This window comes from Trichomonas vaginalis, chromosome I, assembly GCF_026262505.1.
Source record: "Trichomonas vaginalis G3 chromosome I, whole genome shotgun sequence".
NCBI classification, from domain to species: domain Eukaryota; phylum Parabasalia; order Trichomonadida; family Trichomonadidae; genus Trichomonas; species Trichomonas vaginalis.
The window spans coordinates 22,810,577-22,825,530 of NC_067203.1; the positions used below are offsets into that span (position 1 = coordinate 22,810,577).

At 34.0% G+C, this 14,954-nt stretch overlaps 8 protein-coding genes across 8 annotated transcripts, besides 3 other annotated features; 6 read left to right on the top strand and 2 right to left on the bottom strand.

The window, feature by feature from the left end:
* Nucleotides 1–6: 6 nt before the first annotated feature.
* On the bottom strand, nucleotides 7–5,788 carry TVAGG3_1033430 (armadillo (ARM) repeat-containing protein family; the record flags this gene model as incomplete). The annotated part of the gene is made up of 1 exon (XM_001303629.1): nucleotides 69–5,774. The coding sequence occupies one exon, from the start codon at nucleotides 5,772–5,774 to the stop codon at nucleotides 69–71; it is 5,706 nt and encodes a 1,901-aa protein (XP_001303630.1).
* Nucleotides 5,789–6,637: 849 nt separating this feature from the next.
* Nucleotides 6,638–7,706: a mobile genetic element.
* Nucleotides 7,707–8,579: a terminal%2Cinverted (terminal inverted repeat of Maverick-2 transposon ID:TVAGG3_1033450).
* Nucleotides 7,707–14,954: part of a mobile genetic element that runs on past the window's edge.
* TVAGG3_1033460 (uncharacterized protein) lies at nucleotides 8,660–9,040 on the bottom strand (the record flags this gene model as incomplete). The annotated part of the gene is made up of 1 exon (XM_051255261.1): nucleotides 8,660–9,040. The coding sequence occupies one exon, from the start codon at nucleotides 9,038–9,040 to the stop codon at nucleotides 8,660–8,662; it is 381 nt and encodes a 126-aa protein (XP_051080835.1).
* On the top strand, nucleotides 9,058–10,296 carry TVAGG3_1033470 (organellar and viral DNA polymerase type B; the record flags this gene model as incomplete). Its single annotated transcript, XM_051255262.1, has 1 exon — nucleotides 9,058–10,296. One exon carries the CDS (start codon nucleotides 9,058–9,060, stop codon nucleotides 10,294–10,296), a length of 1,239 nt encoding a protein of 412 aa, XP_051080836.1.
* Nucleotides 10,374–11,012, top strand: TVAGG3_1033480 (keratin-associated protein family; the record flags this gene model as incomplete). The annotated part of the gene is made up of 1 exon (XM_051255263.1): nucleotides 10,374–11,012. A coding segment is annotated over one exon (639 nt), but the record flags the coding sequence as incomplete, so codon positions are not given.
* On the top strand, nucleotides 11,166–11,957 carry TVAGG3_1033490 (keratin-associated protein family; the record flags this gene model as incomplete). Its single annotated transcript, XM_051255264.1, has 1 exon — nucleotides 11,166–11,957. One exon carries the CDS (start codon nucleotides 11,166–11,168, stop codon nucleotides 11,955–11,957), a length of 792 nt encoding a protein of 263 aa, XP_051080838.1.
* TVAGG3_1033500 (integrase core domain containing protein family) lies at nucleotides 11,998–13,083 on the top strand (the record flags this gene model as incomplete). Its single annotated transcript, XM_051255265.1, has 1 exon — nucleotides 11,998–13,083. The coding sequence occupies one exon, from the start codon at nucleotides 11,998–12,000 to the stop codon at nucleotides 13,081–13,083; it is 1,086 nt and encodes a 361-aa protein (XP_051080839.1).
* Nucleotides 13,197–13,808, top strand: TVAGG3_1033510 (organellar and viral DNA polymerase type B; the record flags this gene model as incomplete). The annotated part of the gene is made up of 1 exon (XM_051255266.1): nucleotides 13,197–13,808. One exon carries the CDS (start codon nucleotides 13,197–13,199, stop codon nucleotides 13,806–13,808), a length of 612 nt encoding a protein of 203 aa, XP_051080840.1.
* TVAGG3_1033520 (KilA, N-terminal/APSES-type HTH, DNA-binding family) lies at nucleotides 13,896–14,681 on the top strand (the record flags this gene model as incomplete). Its single annotated transcript, XM_051255267.1, has 1 exon — nucleotides 13,896–14,681. The coding sequence occupies one exon, from the start codon at nucleotides 13,896–13,898 to the stop codon at nucleotides 14,679–14,681; it is 786 nt and encodes a 261-aa protein (XP_051080841.1).

Here is a 14,954-nt window from a genome sequence, read left to right on the forward strand (position 1 = left end):
ATAACTGTTTTTTAGACTTAAAAAAATTGTTTGTCAATCCGAATTCAAAAAAAATATAAATACAAAAGTTATTCGAAGAGATTTCCAGTTATATCAATGCACATTCTGTTAATTTCTGCAATTGTTGGTGTGAATGTTGAAACAGGTACAACAAGTAATGATTGTTCTTCTACTTGTGGAATTCTTTCTTCACTTTCGGATGAAATCGATGCTCTCAATTTTTCAGAAGAAGAAGATAACAAATTCGTCTTCTTATTGACTTTAGTAATGAACTGTTTGATTGTCAATTCAGAGACTTCCGGAACAACACCAATTGCCATATCAGTGTTAGGACGCTGAGGAATTGCGTGGAAAGCGATATCATTCCATCTATCAAACAGATCCACTTTAATTTGAAGACATTCGTTTCTCAAATCTTCAATTGCATTAAAGTAGAAGAAAGTGCATTCTGTTGGATAATAAGGGAACTCTTCCTTCTCCCATTTGGCAACATCCTTGCAGATGTTCTCAACAGGGAAGGCAGAGCCGTAGAAGAGAGCAGGAAGTGCATCAAACAAACCAATCTTTGTTTGGTACAAAGGCAAAAACTTCTCAAGAGATTTCGATGATTTCGCTGATTTGTCTTTGATTGCGTGAGTTGCAATTCTCTTCAAGCTCAAGTTAATTGGATTCTGGTGCTTGTCAATCATTACAGCGCTTACTTTGTAAATCATCGGTGAATAATGCGTTGTATGGTTCATAATCAATGAATAAAGTTTTACAACAGCACCTGTCAAGTTATCTCCAGCTGTTTTCATCAATTCTTCAACCGTTTCTTCGAATCCATCTGTTGTATCTAAATGTTTGAAGCAGGAAATGTCAATTCCTAAAAGTTCCATTGCGGAAACCTTTATTGAATTGAATTCTTCATTAGATATTGTCTGGGATAAATAAGGAATCAAAAACAGAACAATTGTTGCTGCTGCCATTTCTTTTGTAACTTTATATTCTTTGCCAGCAGTTTTTTCATCAATTTGGTCAACAAAATCTGTCTTTGTTGGCATCAAACAATTAATGAATTTCCTTTCAAATAAAACACTTGTCATATGGAATAATCTGTCAATAATCTTCTTCGCTTTCTTCTTGTCCAAGAGGATGTTGTACTGTGCAATCTTCATGAGAATTCCGCCACTCTCTGTTGAATCTTTGATCTTGTCAGAAATTGTCAAAAATTCATTTGTAATTTTGACAAAATTGTCAAAAATCGGTTGGAATTCACTGTCACCGCACGAAGCGAATGAAATCACAGCGTTGAAAGCAGACTGTGGCACTGTGTTAAGTGATTTACAGATTTCTGCCAATAATTCAATTAAAAGTGACAAATGTTTGTAATAAATTTTGAGGTTGACTTCTTCATCACCTTGCAACAATTTTGCTAGATGTTTCTTTTGTCTTTTTTCGGAAGACGGAACAGAGTTTTCTCTCAAAACTTGTACTGTTATTCTTATTGTCTTCAAGACATGTTCCAGCATATGAATATTAGGAGCAGTTACTGTTTCAATTGCGTATTTGCAAGCTTGAACAGCTGTTTCTGTATCTCCACAAGTTGTTGACCACAAAAATGCTTCTCTGAAGAATTCAACTGTATTGTCTCCAATCAATGATTTGATGTCTTCTGAATCAGGAGATTCTACACCTGTTATCTTCTGGAAAGCCTGTGCAATCAAATCAGTTCTTTTATGTGAAATACAGAATGATAAAATTGTTGGTTTGAACTCATCTTCGTACAAATCAACTAATTCCAAACAAACTTCCAAAGCAAACATCGCATTTTCTTCTGCAACATTCGGATCAAGAGAAGAAGTTGTTTGTTGTTGGTCTTTCTCTGATTTCATCTCGTTGAGGAATTTGTCGAAATCGAAGAATCTATCGAAAGTTCTCAACTGAATCACAGAATAGAACCAATATCTGAACTGCAAATATGATAAAACATTCATTGCTATGTCTTTGTGCGACTTGCAAAGATGAATTAACAATGTCTTGCATTGTTCTTTGCATTCTGAATAAGCCGTGAAGCAGAAAATAAATGCAAATTCACAGGATTCTGGTGTTGATGTCACGTAATCAATTATGGAAATGGCAGACGGTTGTAAAGGTGACAAACAAACAACTCTTGTGAATTGTTGCATGAAAGACATGGCAGTGAATCTCTGGAATGCTGGTTGTGTTGACAATGAAATGGATGTAGCATCGGAAATCAAGTTTACGTGTTTGAACCATGGAAGAATGATGTTGGCAAATGTTGTCAAAAATCTGTCATTTAGTATTGAAAGTGATTGAGAAATGAACTGTTCAATGCACATTTCAAAAGCATTTGACAGAATTCCTGACAGTTTTGTCAATCCGACATATGATTTTTCGTGGATGAAATCGAGGGCTTCCGCGAAAAATGGAGAATCAATCAACAAAGAACCACTTAATATAATGTGATATAAAACTTTCTGTGCGTCTTCTTCGTAACCTTGTTTTTCGCCACTCAAGAAGAAAAAACACAAAGCGAGGAGATCTCCAATGTGAGAGAAAACAGAGTCAGAAAACTCTTGTTCGTTTGAAGATAATTGTTTTCTGGCTGCTGCGGCCAAAAGAATCGAATCAGCTTCGATTGTTTGTGGCTGCGGGAACTGCATTGCGATGCAAGAGAAGAAGTGTGGTTCGGAGAATGATTTGTTGATGAAATGTCCTAAAAAGAAAGAGAAAGAATGTGACAAAATGTAACTGCAAGCTGAAATGTTTTGTTGAGCAATTTTAAGGACATGGTCAATCAAATTCTCGAATAAATCATCAGGAATAGTATTGACAGAACAGAAAGCAGCGAAAGCGGATTTTGCGGCTATTTTCAGTTTATTAGGAATCTTTTGATCAGGTGTTGCCAAATTGAACATGAAATAGAACCAATTCGATCTATTCAAGGATTTCTGGATGAATGGTCTGTGAAGGAATGGTCCTGCTATTGGAGATGCGTTGCAATCTTTGAATTGCTGGCAAATAATTTCAATAACGTGCATAAGTGAAGTCAAGCATTCAAACATCAGTTCACTTAATTCACCAATTGGACTTAAACTGACTGTAGAAATTATTTTATTGTTCTCGCAGTATTTCACAACATTGTCCATGAGTTTAAGAACTTCTTCCATATGTTGTGGATCTCCAATGAATGAAGTGTTTTGGACATTTATTTGTGCAACAAATGTGAAACATCTCAGGAAAAGTTCGTTTGCATTTGCAAGGAGTTTGAGCATCATCATTGTATGTGATTTATGAATGGAAGAGGCAAATGAATACAATATAGCATTGAATGGATTGACCTTGATTTGGTCGCTGATAATTTGAATTGTTTTTTGCAAAATTTGTTGCAAATTTTTATCATTTGTTTCATTGTTATCAGCTGAACAAGCCAAGAATGTTGCGATATTGATAGCATGCAATGATGCATATTTATGTTTATCGCAATATCCAAATACTTGTTGAAGCATTGAATATATCTGTTGATTGGAATTTTGAATGTATTTGTATTCTTCCTTTTGAACAATCAAAGAGAAAACAACACTTAAATAGATATGATAAAATATCTCGTAGTGAGTAAGTGCGTATTCCTTGAATGATTGGAAAGGAAGCTGCTTCAAAACTCCTGGATCGCAATCGGAATTGAAAACTGAAGCGATTTTTTCCAAAGTTTTTTGTTGCAAAATTTTCTCATTTTGCTCAAAGAACTTGTTCAAAGGTGTCAATTCTATAACATCTAATGCAGCAGATCTCACTTCATATGATGGACATGATAAGCCACTAATAATGGTTGGAATAATCGTCTCTGTCACTTTTTCAAGAATTTCATCGTCGTGAATTTGTTCCAAAATCATTTGCATTGTTTGTAATTGGATGAAACACTGTTCTAAGTTCTGTGGAATCTGGTTAACAATGGACTTGATGATAGATACAACGTTATCCTTGTATTTGATTGATAAAACCATGAGACATCTCGCGGATAATGAACAAATAAATGATTGACCATCATAAATTCTTTGTGTAACAAAATTCACCAAATTTTCGTTGTATTCCAATAAAGGAATTAACGAAATACATCTCGCTAACGGTGAATCTACTTTACTTGAATCAGTAATGAATTTCAAGTCAAATTTCGGATCGTAAGAAAACGGTTTTTTGTTGTCCGGAGAAACAGTTTTTTGTAGCTTAGCAATATCGGATGACATGCGGTGCTGTGTGATGGAGGATGGTATAACAGGTATAGATGTCTCGAATAATTCGGTATCTGAGCAAGGAGTAGTTGGAATTCCACAGATTGTTGTTGCACGCTCTTCCAATGAACAGCTTTCGATGAATTTATCAACAAGCTCCGTATAACACTTAAGAAGCTTGTCATTACCGGTTGGAATGAGGTAACAACCAACTTGGAATAAGGCTATTCCATTTTGTTTGATAAATGTTGGATTTCCGAGGTCCTGGATGTAGCCATCGACGAAGGATTGCATTCCGTTGACAGCAATCATTGTAATGTAGTTGGCAAGTTCGAGTTTTGTATTATCGAAATTTTGGAATGAAGAAATGACTGAGAAGAAATCTGTAAGCTTAGAAACATCATGAGGATCTGCTTGCCATTGTAAGAAGTCCGTATTTGTGAATTCTACGCAATGTGGTTGGAAATTTTTGCCGCAAAGGATACGAGTAAGTCCGAAGAGAATTGGTTGTTGAGAATTTGCTGTTTGGCGTGCGATTCTTCTGGCGGTTGACATGATTTGGCCGAGATTTACAACGGATCTGCCATCTTCGCTTAAAGCGAATAAAGTGCAGACAATTGGGAAGGTAACTGGGTTCTGCTGGTTCGTTGTAGCAGAACTGTAGATAATTTGGACAAGGTGAACCGGACGATTATTTCCTTCTGTTGTTAAGGCATCTGCGGTCAAAGACGCGAAGAACAAGGCTGAGGCGATGGAAGAATCAACAATGGGCTGCGGCGTGGCGAAAGCGACTAAAGCGTTGTTTAATGCGCTTAAAGATTCACGAGATTCTGTATAATCAATTTTAGTGTTCTTGAAAGTGAAAGATCTCATCATCTTATAGAGGAAGATGTGGGAGCTGGATGAAATTTGCCTATCCTGAAGCACTCTCAGTAAAAATTGCCAACATTTTTCTGGAATCTTAAGGGAAAGGTAATAGAATAATTTCTCGAAGCCTTCTACCATAAGGGTATATGTGATATAGTGCGTGAAGTCAGAAACTGCGTCTTCAATGGAAGTTATATATTCCGATAAAAGGAACTCAATTTTATCACCTGAGCAGTTGTTTGCTAACTTGATGGCAATATCAGCGAGGTAGCGTTCTGAAAGATAGAATAAAGCAATACGGTAAGTTAATATTGATTGTTTTTTGTCACTCGCTCTTTGAATCCAATGGGCCGTTGGCAATTTGATTTTTGTAATTGGTTCTTGTGTATTTAATGATATTTGTGTAAAGAATTTGCGGATTTCTGCAAAGCTTTGTTTTGGATTCGAGTTTGAAAGCAAAGCAATCTTATTAAATGCATTCTCGATGGTTTCATTATAGATAACATACGATTTCAAGTATCGAAGTAAATCAGGATGGAGAGTATTGTCATTTGTATTGAAAGCTTCTGATTGTTGAACGATCGGCTTAGCGATAGTCAACAGAGCAGACTGAATTGAAGAAAAGATGGCTTCAATACCTGATGTAGGTGTTGAAGATGAGCTTCCTTTCTCCATTTTTTTTATTGTTTATTTATTCAATGTAAAACAAGAAAAAATATTCTGAACGACAAACAATCAAAAATAAACAATTTATAAGATAGATAGGTGAGTCTGTATAGTTAATAAATCTTGCAATTTTATTGTTTAATTATTACTTTTCACCGATATTGCAATGTTCAATTCAGATATCTGCTGACAATTTGTATGAGAAAAATATAAGCATATCATTTTCTAGGAGCCGATATCATGCGACTAGAGAATAATTGAGAATTTGAAAAATTATTTTTATTCCAAAAGCTATAGATGTACTTTAGGGAAGATACTCATAAAAATGAGCATATATTTACTTAATAGATTGATTTTGTTTTTATGCATTGAATGCTTGTGAATTGGAATGCAAATTTTTCAGAAATAACAAATTATTGGGTCTTAAGCGTGCAGACATCAATAGGCTATATAAACCTGCTAGTACCAAGCAGTTCAATTCAGATAGCAATTTCTCAAATAATTGTTGATTTTGGCATCTCTGTATTGTAGCATTATATATGCAATAATCCACATATTTGAAAGTAATGACAGCAACATTGTTTGGCATGATTTATTTAAATTTTTGCAAAATATTTCAAGGTGTTGAAAGGGATTAATGATGTGGAACTATGTGTGTCTGTGTGAGATTCGCAGCGAGCAATAACTCAGATTAAGCGATTGAAATCTGTCCCCAAGGACAGAAAATTTTGTAATCACTTCACATTCAAAATTTCGAAATACAAATGAAGCCTTTTCATGAGTTAGTTGAGATGTTCAAGGATTATATAAATACATACCATGAATTGTTTACTCTCTAATCAAAACAATTCTCATTGAAAAATACAAAATTCGGGCGCGTAAAGGGTTGGCGTCCTAAGGCGTCCTGATGTAAACTATTCAATTTTTGAGAAGTTTACACCATAATTGAATAGTTTATGGCGTCCTGAGAGGAGATTTCAATGGGTATGGCGTCCTAAAAAATAGAAGAAAATGATTTTTTCTCGATTTTTCTAGAAATTGAATTTTTTAAAAAAGAAAAAAATCAAAACATATACATTCAAGAAAGACTATAAATGAAGATTTTTCTATTTTTTTTCATTCTAAAACATCTTTTTTTGGATAATTTTTTTTTAATAAATATGTAAGAAAGATTGAAGAAAAAGTAAATTTACTTTAAGAAAATTCGTTTTACATGATGTAAGACCCATAACAACTATAAATATTCAATTATTTAAAATAAAAAAAAGAAAAACAGATTAAATGTATCTCACATCAAAATCCATTGACCTAAGGATGTTAAGTTTCTGTTTTTAAAAGTTGATATTTTTTTTTTAATTTTAAGAAAATTAATAGCATGTTATTAGACAATAGGAGTGTAATGATATTGACTAAACAGAAATGAGAGAATAGAGATATAATTTTGATAAGCAATATTGCGAACAAATTCTGAAGTAAAATCGCGATCAATAATTGAAAATTACGATCATGTACTGAAAAATGACGATCGAATTGAATGAATAGAATTATATCTAAGAAAAAATAAATTGTATTTAGAAGATGAACAAAGAAAGGTGTATGCTAAAAATCATTTAACAATAAATGGAAATAAAACGAAATTGTTAAAAGAAAAAAATGAAAATTGTTAAATAATATATTATTTTTTAGTCATAAGAATAAAAATATAGTAGTTATAAAAGGAATTAGACTTCATATATCAATTCTTTTTCTCTGTAGATGTGGAACGTTTGCTTTTCGATCTCTTTCGATGAACTTGAAAATATAAGTTATTATCGCTGAGAATCCTTTCCGAAATAGGAGCTTTACATTTAGGAGGATTGTCGGATGAATTTTGTTTTTTATTGTTTGATTTTGTTGTTATGGAAGATTTTTTCTTATTTTTTTCAGAATTTTGCTTGCTATAGTTAGTATCCCTAAGTTGCGTACTGTGGCACTGCGCACCTCCGTACACCACTTAGTGGTTTTGACACTTTACGAAACCGGTAACGTATATTTTACAACACAACCATAACACCAACTTAACCTTAAATATTTACAAAACCATCTGACACATAAACGACTTCACTAACGACTTCACTAACGAATTCACTACCGTCCTCACTAAATAAAAAATAACCTTATTTTTATTTTTTTAAATTTTTTATTTCATTACAAAGACATGTCCGACTACATTTACTATGACTCTTTCCCAGAACGTTTCCGTGAACTATTCAAAACTCAAGTAAAACTGAGAAACATGCATTTTAACAAAGACAGACCCATTGACGATGAAAGAAACCCTGAATATATTACAATCCCTTATGACGCAAAGTTCATTGCATACATTCCTTATGGTCGCAGAGGAACGAAAACTATTTCAACAAAGAACAAAAATTATTTCTGGAGCGATGAAGAAAATTGCCTTATCTACATAAATGCATACTTAAATAAAGCTACATATTGTACAAAAGAAGGTTGGACTGGATTTGAGCTCTACATATACGACGACGATGGAAACAGACGTTGTGTATACCCATACGATAATATGTACCATTGTTTTCATCAAGCATTAAACGAATACATAGTCAGTAAGGGTCTCATTCCTGCTGAGTAGAAATGTTATATTTTTGTTCTGTCATTTATAAAAAAATAAACTTAAAAATTAATGATATCACCACCCTCACACGTATGAAAACATAGCACAAAAATAAATTTAGGGTAGATGGTTAGATCTAACCCGATTTCTAACCTCATTTCTACCCTGTTGAATTCATTGCTTTATAACTCTCTTCCTTTCTCCAACTCTTCTAACTTCTTCTTAAGTTCAGCAATGTTGTCCTCATGAAGTTTAATCTTCCTTAATATACCTTCTCTATCTAATGGTATGCACCCAAAAGAAGTTGTACTCTATGACTCATTCTTGGTATCTTAAACTCTTTCGCATAACTGAACTTCAATGTTCCCTCAGAAGAGAGTTCGACATCTATGTTGTCAATAGTTTCTTCATTTATGAGAGTATCCATGACTCCAGCAATTTTATCTATTCTATACCCAGCTCTGTTAGGAAATGTTATAACACTTTTTTTGTCATCTATTTCAATCTCTATGAAATCTGTTTCATCTGTTATGACAAAAGTTGCGATAGTATTGAAGTCAACAACTCTGAAAGCAAGCGCTTCATTCTGAAGACCTAAGTTTGTTTGTAGCTTTACTGTCCCGTATTCATTCGGGTCTGTACTTTGCAAATAGAACAACATTTTATTCTCATTAAAATATGACTATTGCTGCATATGCGTATGAAACAAATGAAGCAAGAAGAGCACATGAACTAGTAAACGAAAACTCAACTTTAACCATTGAAGGCAATGATTTAGTCATTGACGATGGAAAAACTAAAAAAGTCATTGATTTCGATACTTTTAACACGTATGACCCATTCATTACAACAAGTAAAGTTCCTATCATAAATGATGGAACGGTGCAATATATAAATTCTACAGTAGATGCCTCATTAGTGAAAGTATTAAATGTTCTCATTGAATTGTTAAAGAGCTTTCGATTTGACGACAACATTAAATGCCTAAAGAATTTAGTCATGAATGAGAAACAAATTCTCGGCGTTGCTGGTAGCAGTAATGATGTACACCTTATGACATTAGAATATTATAACGAACATAAAGATGAACTGAAAGGAGAGAAGGGTGACACCGGACCTCAAGGACCACAAGGAATACAAGGAATACAAGGAATACAAGGACCTCAAGGCGAAAACGGTTTGGATGGTGAAGATGGAAAGGATGGAAAAACTGCTAAATCATGGATATGGAACCTTATAAATACTGGTTTAACAGCTGCTTCATATGGAGTTCTTCAATACCAAATCGGAAAGATATGGGCAGTACTTGGTGAAGAAGTTTTAGATGACGTTAAAAATGCTTTGAACTTCATTTCAAATGGTTCGGATACTATTAAAACTTTATCTGGTTGGATGCAAGAAACAAGGAGTCAAATAGATACTGTAAGACGTATAGCAAACAATGCACGTACGGGATTGGATACTTTACGAGAAGCACAAAATACACTAAAGGAAGCAAATGATATTCTTGGCTCAGTATCAGACATGCATGAAGATTGGCTTAAAGGTATTGACAAATCTTTAAAAAATCACAGTCAGTCTATTGCTGACTACAAGAAAAGTATAGATTTTTTACATAGTGCTATGGATGTACATGATGGAAGCATAAGGAACTTACTTAATGCTAACAATAACTTACCAGGAACTATTAAAGCATTTATAAAGTCCTTTGTAAAACCTGGTGCTCTAACATTTAGGTCTTTGAGAGCAAGAGCATTGAAGTCAAGAGATGCAGAAACTCCAACAGAACCTACAGAAGGAACTGAAACAACAGAAACTCCAGCAGAACCACCAAAACCAACAGCTAGTTCGAATATTTTCCAAGGTACTCTGTTCTCATTGCATACATTCAAGAAATACTTAAGAAAGCAGACTTGACTTTAGGAGATGATGAAAGTTCTGTATATCTTTCATTCCAGTTTCAAATAGCAGAACTTTTGAGACAGATATGCTTAATGTATGACAACATCTCTGATTTCACAAGATATGATGACGACCATGACCCCGAACACGGTGAAGAAGAAGTTTTACAAACATCCATTAAGACAGGAAAGGTTTTAACTCAAAGTCTCATTATTGACACCAAAGATGGCGAAGTAGACGTTCTTCAAGAGCTGAAGAAAAATACTTCTGAAGGAGGTGGTGGTAGGCATGAACTTGAAATAAATGAGATAGAAGAGAAATTAGCCGAAAAAGCAGATAAAAACCATGTTCATTATATAAGTTCAGACGAACAGATTATAACGGACTACCATGGATATTTAACACAGGATGAACAAATAAGCACCGAAGATGTTAATGAAAGAAGATATAAATTCATTCGTGCTAAAGGTTATGACATACACTGTACTGTACAGTATGACACAGGTAAAGCACCAGAAGCATTTGGTTATAACGATGAAATATATGCTTCATACTTCTCTGTTAACGGTGTATTAGTTGAACCAAGATTTACTTTGAGAGTTAAGGCAAAAATAACTTTTGAAGATGCTATTAAAAGTAAAGCTGACAAAGATGAACTTGACGCAACGAACAAAGTTTTGAAATCTCATAAACACAATATCTCCGATATAAATGAACTTCAAGCTACATTAAATAGTAAAGCCGACAAGAACCATACACATAAATCCTTCACTACTGTTAGAGCAGACGACATAATATTGAACTATGATTTGGGTTCAAGTGCACCTTTAGAGAATCCGAGTACAAGCGTAAAAGATACTCTTAACAATTTAGATAACAGATGTATGAACATTGAAGGTCATGCCAGAAACTTTGAAGCATACGAACTACCAGCAATGTTAGATAAGAAAGCCGACAAAACTTATGTAGATGAAAATTATGCAAAGAAGTCGGAAGTAAATGCTGCGCTTAATGGAAAAGCCGACAAGAACCATACACATGAAGAATTTCAAACAATCAAGATTAAAGAAATTAAGGCATGCATCGAAATAGTAACAAAAACAGGAAGAAACGGTGCAACTGTACAAGAACAAAGAATTTATCCTCCTACTTTTCCTAATGGTTTAATAACAAACAATATAAATATTGTAGGAGGCAATAAAGCTATAAACGTTAAACATGAACTTCTAACAATGAAGGCCCAGATTCTTCAAACCATATATCCTGTTGGTTCTATTTATACGTCAATGAATTCAACAAATCCAGCAACAGTTTTAGGTTTTGGTACGTGGAAGCAGATTGTAGATAAATTCTTATACTGTGCTAACTATTCAAAGCAAACAGGAGGTTCGAAGAAAATTAAAGAAGCAAACTTACCTGCGCACACTCATACAGGAACGACAAACTTTTCTGGCGACCATAGCCACTCATTAAGAGACCACCCATTATACAACTCAGAATATAGAGATGGCAATGATGTTTTATCTCCATCTTATAACAATGCAGCAAAAAAGATTTTGCGACCAACTGAACCAGGAGGAAATCATGTCCATACTTTCACAACAAATCCAACAGGCTCGGGTGCAGATTATATGCCACCATTTGTGACTATATTCGCATGGTACCGCGTTCAATGAACGCGCTTGAGCTTAGAATAAAATCTTTAACTTTACATAAATGAGCTTGAAAGAAGTATTCGAACAACATCCATGGAGGTCATTTAAGAAGTTCAATGAAGCTGCAAAGAGTTGGGGATTTACTAACAGAGCTGAAGTGAAAAGGTTCTTTGACAAAAATGTTGTACATCAAACAAAAATAAACTCTTACGACTACTTTTTACCAATTTACTCGAAAACCCATGACACATACCAATTTGACACTCTCATTCAAAGCAGAAAAGGAGGACATAAACCATTCCTCATCTTCATTAATGGTAATACACGTAAAGCTTTTGCGTATATAATGAAAAATAAAGGAACAAAAGAAGTTTTAAGAGTTTTACAAAAGTTCGTGGCAGAACATCATCCCACTTCATTAACATCAGACCAAGACAGTGCATACCTCAGCAATGAAATCACAGATTTTCTCATTAAGCATAACATAACTCACTACACTACTGAAGACCATAACCATAACATACTCGGCATCATAAACCGCTTCATAAGAACGCTCAGAGATTTAAACCAAGAGCGAGACTTTACCGAAGAAACAATGAAACATTTTCTCGAAGTATATAATTCCTCAACACATTCTACAACAGGACATACACCAAATTCAATGACACAACAACAAGAAGAAAAGTATATACAAAAGAAACGAAGCCAAACACAAAATATCAGAAATTCAACACAATTTACCCTCATTCCTGGTACAAAAGTTCGTGTAGTTCTTGACGACAAACCGTTGACAAAGAAACATTTAAGGTTAAGTAGAAACTATTATATCGTAGACTCTACGCAAGGTAATGGATATCTTATAAAAGCTGCTGACGACTCTATTGCGTTTTACCCTCGTCATAAATTAGTTGAAAGTAGTAATGGCAAACTTGCTGAAACCATTGACGAAGCAAAGCGAGGAGTGGTTATTGAAATACTTGGCTATAACATAAACGATGACACTTATAAAGTAAGATATGAAGGAGGCGTTGAAGATGTTATACCATCTAAGAACTTGAGAGAGTCGAAGCCAACACATCTGGGACCATTAGAGCGGGAGTACTGGAAAGATAAAAATAAGCCAGAAAGAATAAGAAAATTCTTCTAAACTTTTTCATTTTGTTGCTGAAAAATGACCAAATTTCATGAATTTTCATAAAAGATAAAAATAAAGTTAGTTTTATTTTTATTTATTTTTTTATCTCATATGTAAAGACAGTAATGTCAAACATTGAGTTTGAAACAGTAAGAAAGATTGACAATGACACCAAAGTGGTTAGAATTGGTGATTTAAACGTAAGATACTGTAAGAAATACAACAAATATTCTTTGTCAGACATTATAACACCTTCTGGAAAGAAAACAAAGGACTGGGTTAGAATTGCTTCTACTCAGAAAATTTTGACAAGAAATCCTGAGCTCATGATATCGGTAAGATTCTATGGAACTACAGCATATCTCATTGACAAAAGTCTTATACCAATAATTCTTCTGTGGATTGACCCTGTTGTTGGATATAACTTCATAACTTATGGTTCATTCGATACGGAACGTTGCAGTGAAGGCTTACTTTACATCGTTCAGAAACCGAAGGACTTCAATACAAAGAGATATAAGATAGGAAGAACATATAATATAACTCAAAGATATGATTGTACCGTCAATAGAGTCAAGGTTGTGTTCGTTAATGATATGAGAGCCGCAGAAACAGAACTACTCGAAAAGTTTGAGAAAATGTATGGTGCTCCCATAAAAGGTAAAGAAACGTTTGAAGTAGATGAGATAGATAAAGCTATAAAATTATTTGACGAAGTTGCTGAAAAATACATGTAAAGCGTTTATTTTTGTCTTTTGTGAAAGTCAGAAAATAACGCTAATTTTTTCCTAACAAAAATTTTTATCTTGTATGTAAAGACAGTAATGTCAACATCAGAGAACACAACAACTGCTATCGTTCATGAAGCCATAAATGAAGAATACGAGTACATACAGTATAACAAACAGTTACGTCTCATTCGTTCAGTCAAAGACGATATGTACCAAATGCAAAGTATAATGAATGCTCTTCGTTCTACAAAGCAAGCATATCATTGGTTTGAAAACCAACAGACAAAAGAACTTTTAGAAGAATTTCCTCATATGATTGCTTTGCAGAATGAAGAGATTCCGTATGAAAATCGCAAGAATTTGGCTCCTGGTTTGAAAGGTTATTATGTTCATAGACTTTTAGTAAACGCTGTAGCAATGTGGGCTTCACCTCGTTATGCTTGTTATATTTTCATGATGTTAGATGAACTATATAAAGCAAAAGATGAAGTCATTGAATCCAAAGACAAAAGCATACAGAAAAGAATACCGCGTTCAGTACCAAAAGGAAAGGAAAAGAGTTATAAGTATATGATATATACTGAAGAGTTGGAGAAAGAAGAAGACAGAGATATGGTTATGTTGCATTTAGTGAGAAGAAACAACAAGAGCTTTTACGACTTAGCTAAGATATATAAATCTGACAGAAACTGGTTCTATCGTGAAAACTTACCGATTTCAATGACACCGAATGAACAAATAAAGGAAATTGTCAAAAATACTCTTCCTCAAACACACTATGACATCAAAGGTTGCACAATACTTACATTCAAAGAAGACTTAACATTACTGAAGGAAAAAATAACAGAATATTTCGACAACTTCAAAGAGGAAGAATGAAAAAAAATCTCGTCGGGTGCCACGTTAGGACCATAGTGGAGAAAACCATGATAAAAAACAAAACCCTTCGTCAAGTTTATTTTGTTTTTACCATTTAATTGTTTCCATAAACGCTCCATGTCGAACATAATTGACGAAGAGAGAATCGTCTGATCGTCAAGTTTATTTTGTTTTTACCATTTAATTGTTTCCATAAACGATAACATTAACGATAACATAAACGATAACATTAACGATAACATAAACGATAACATTAACGATAACATAAACGAT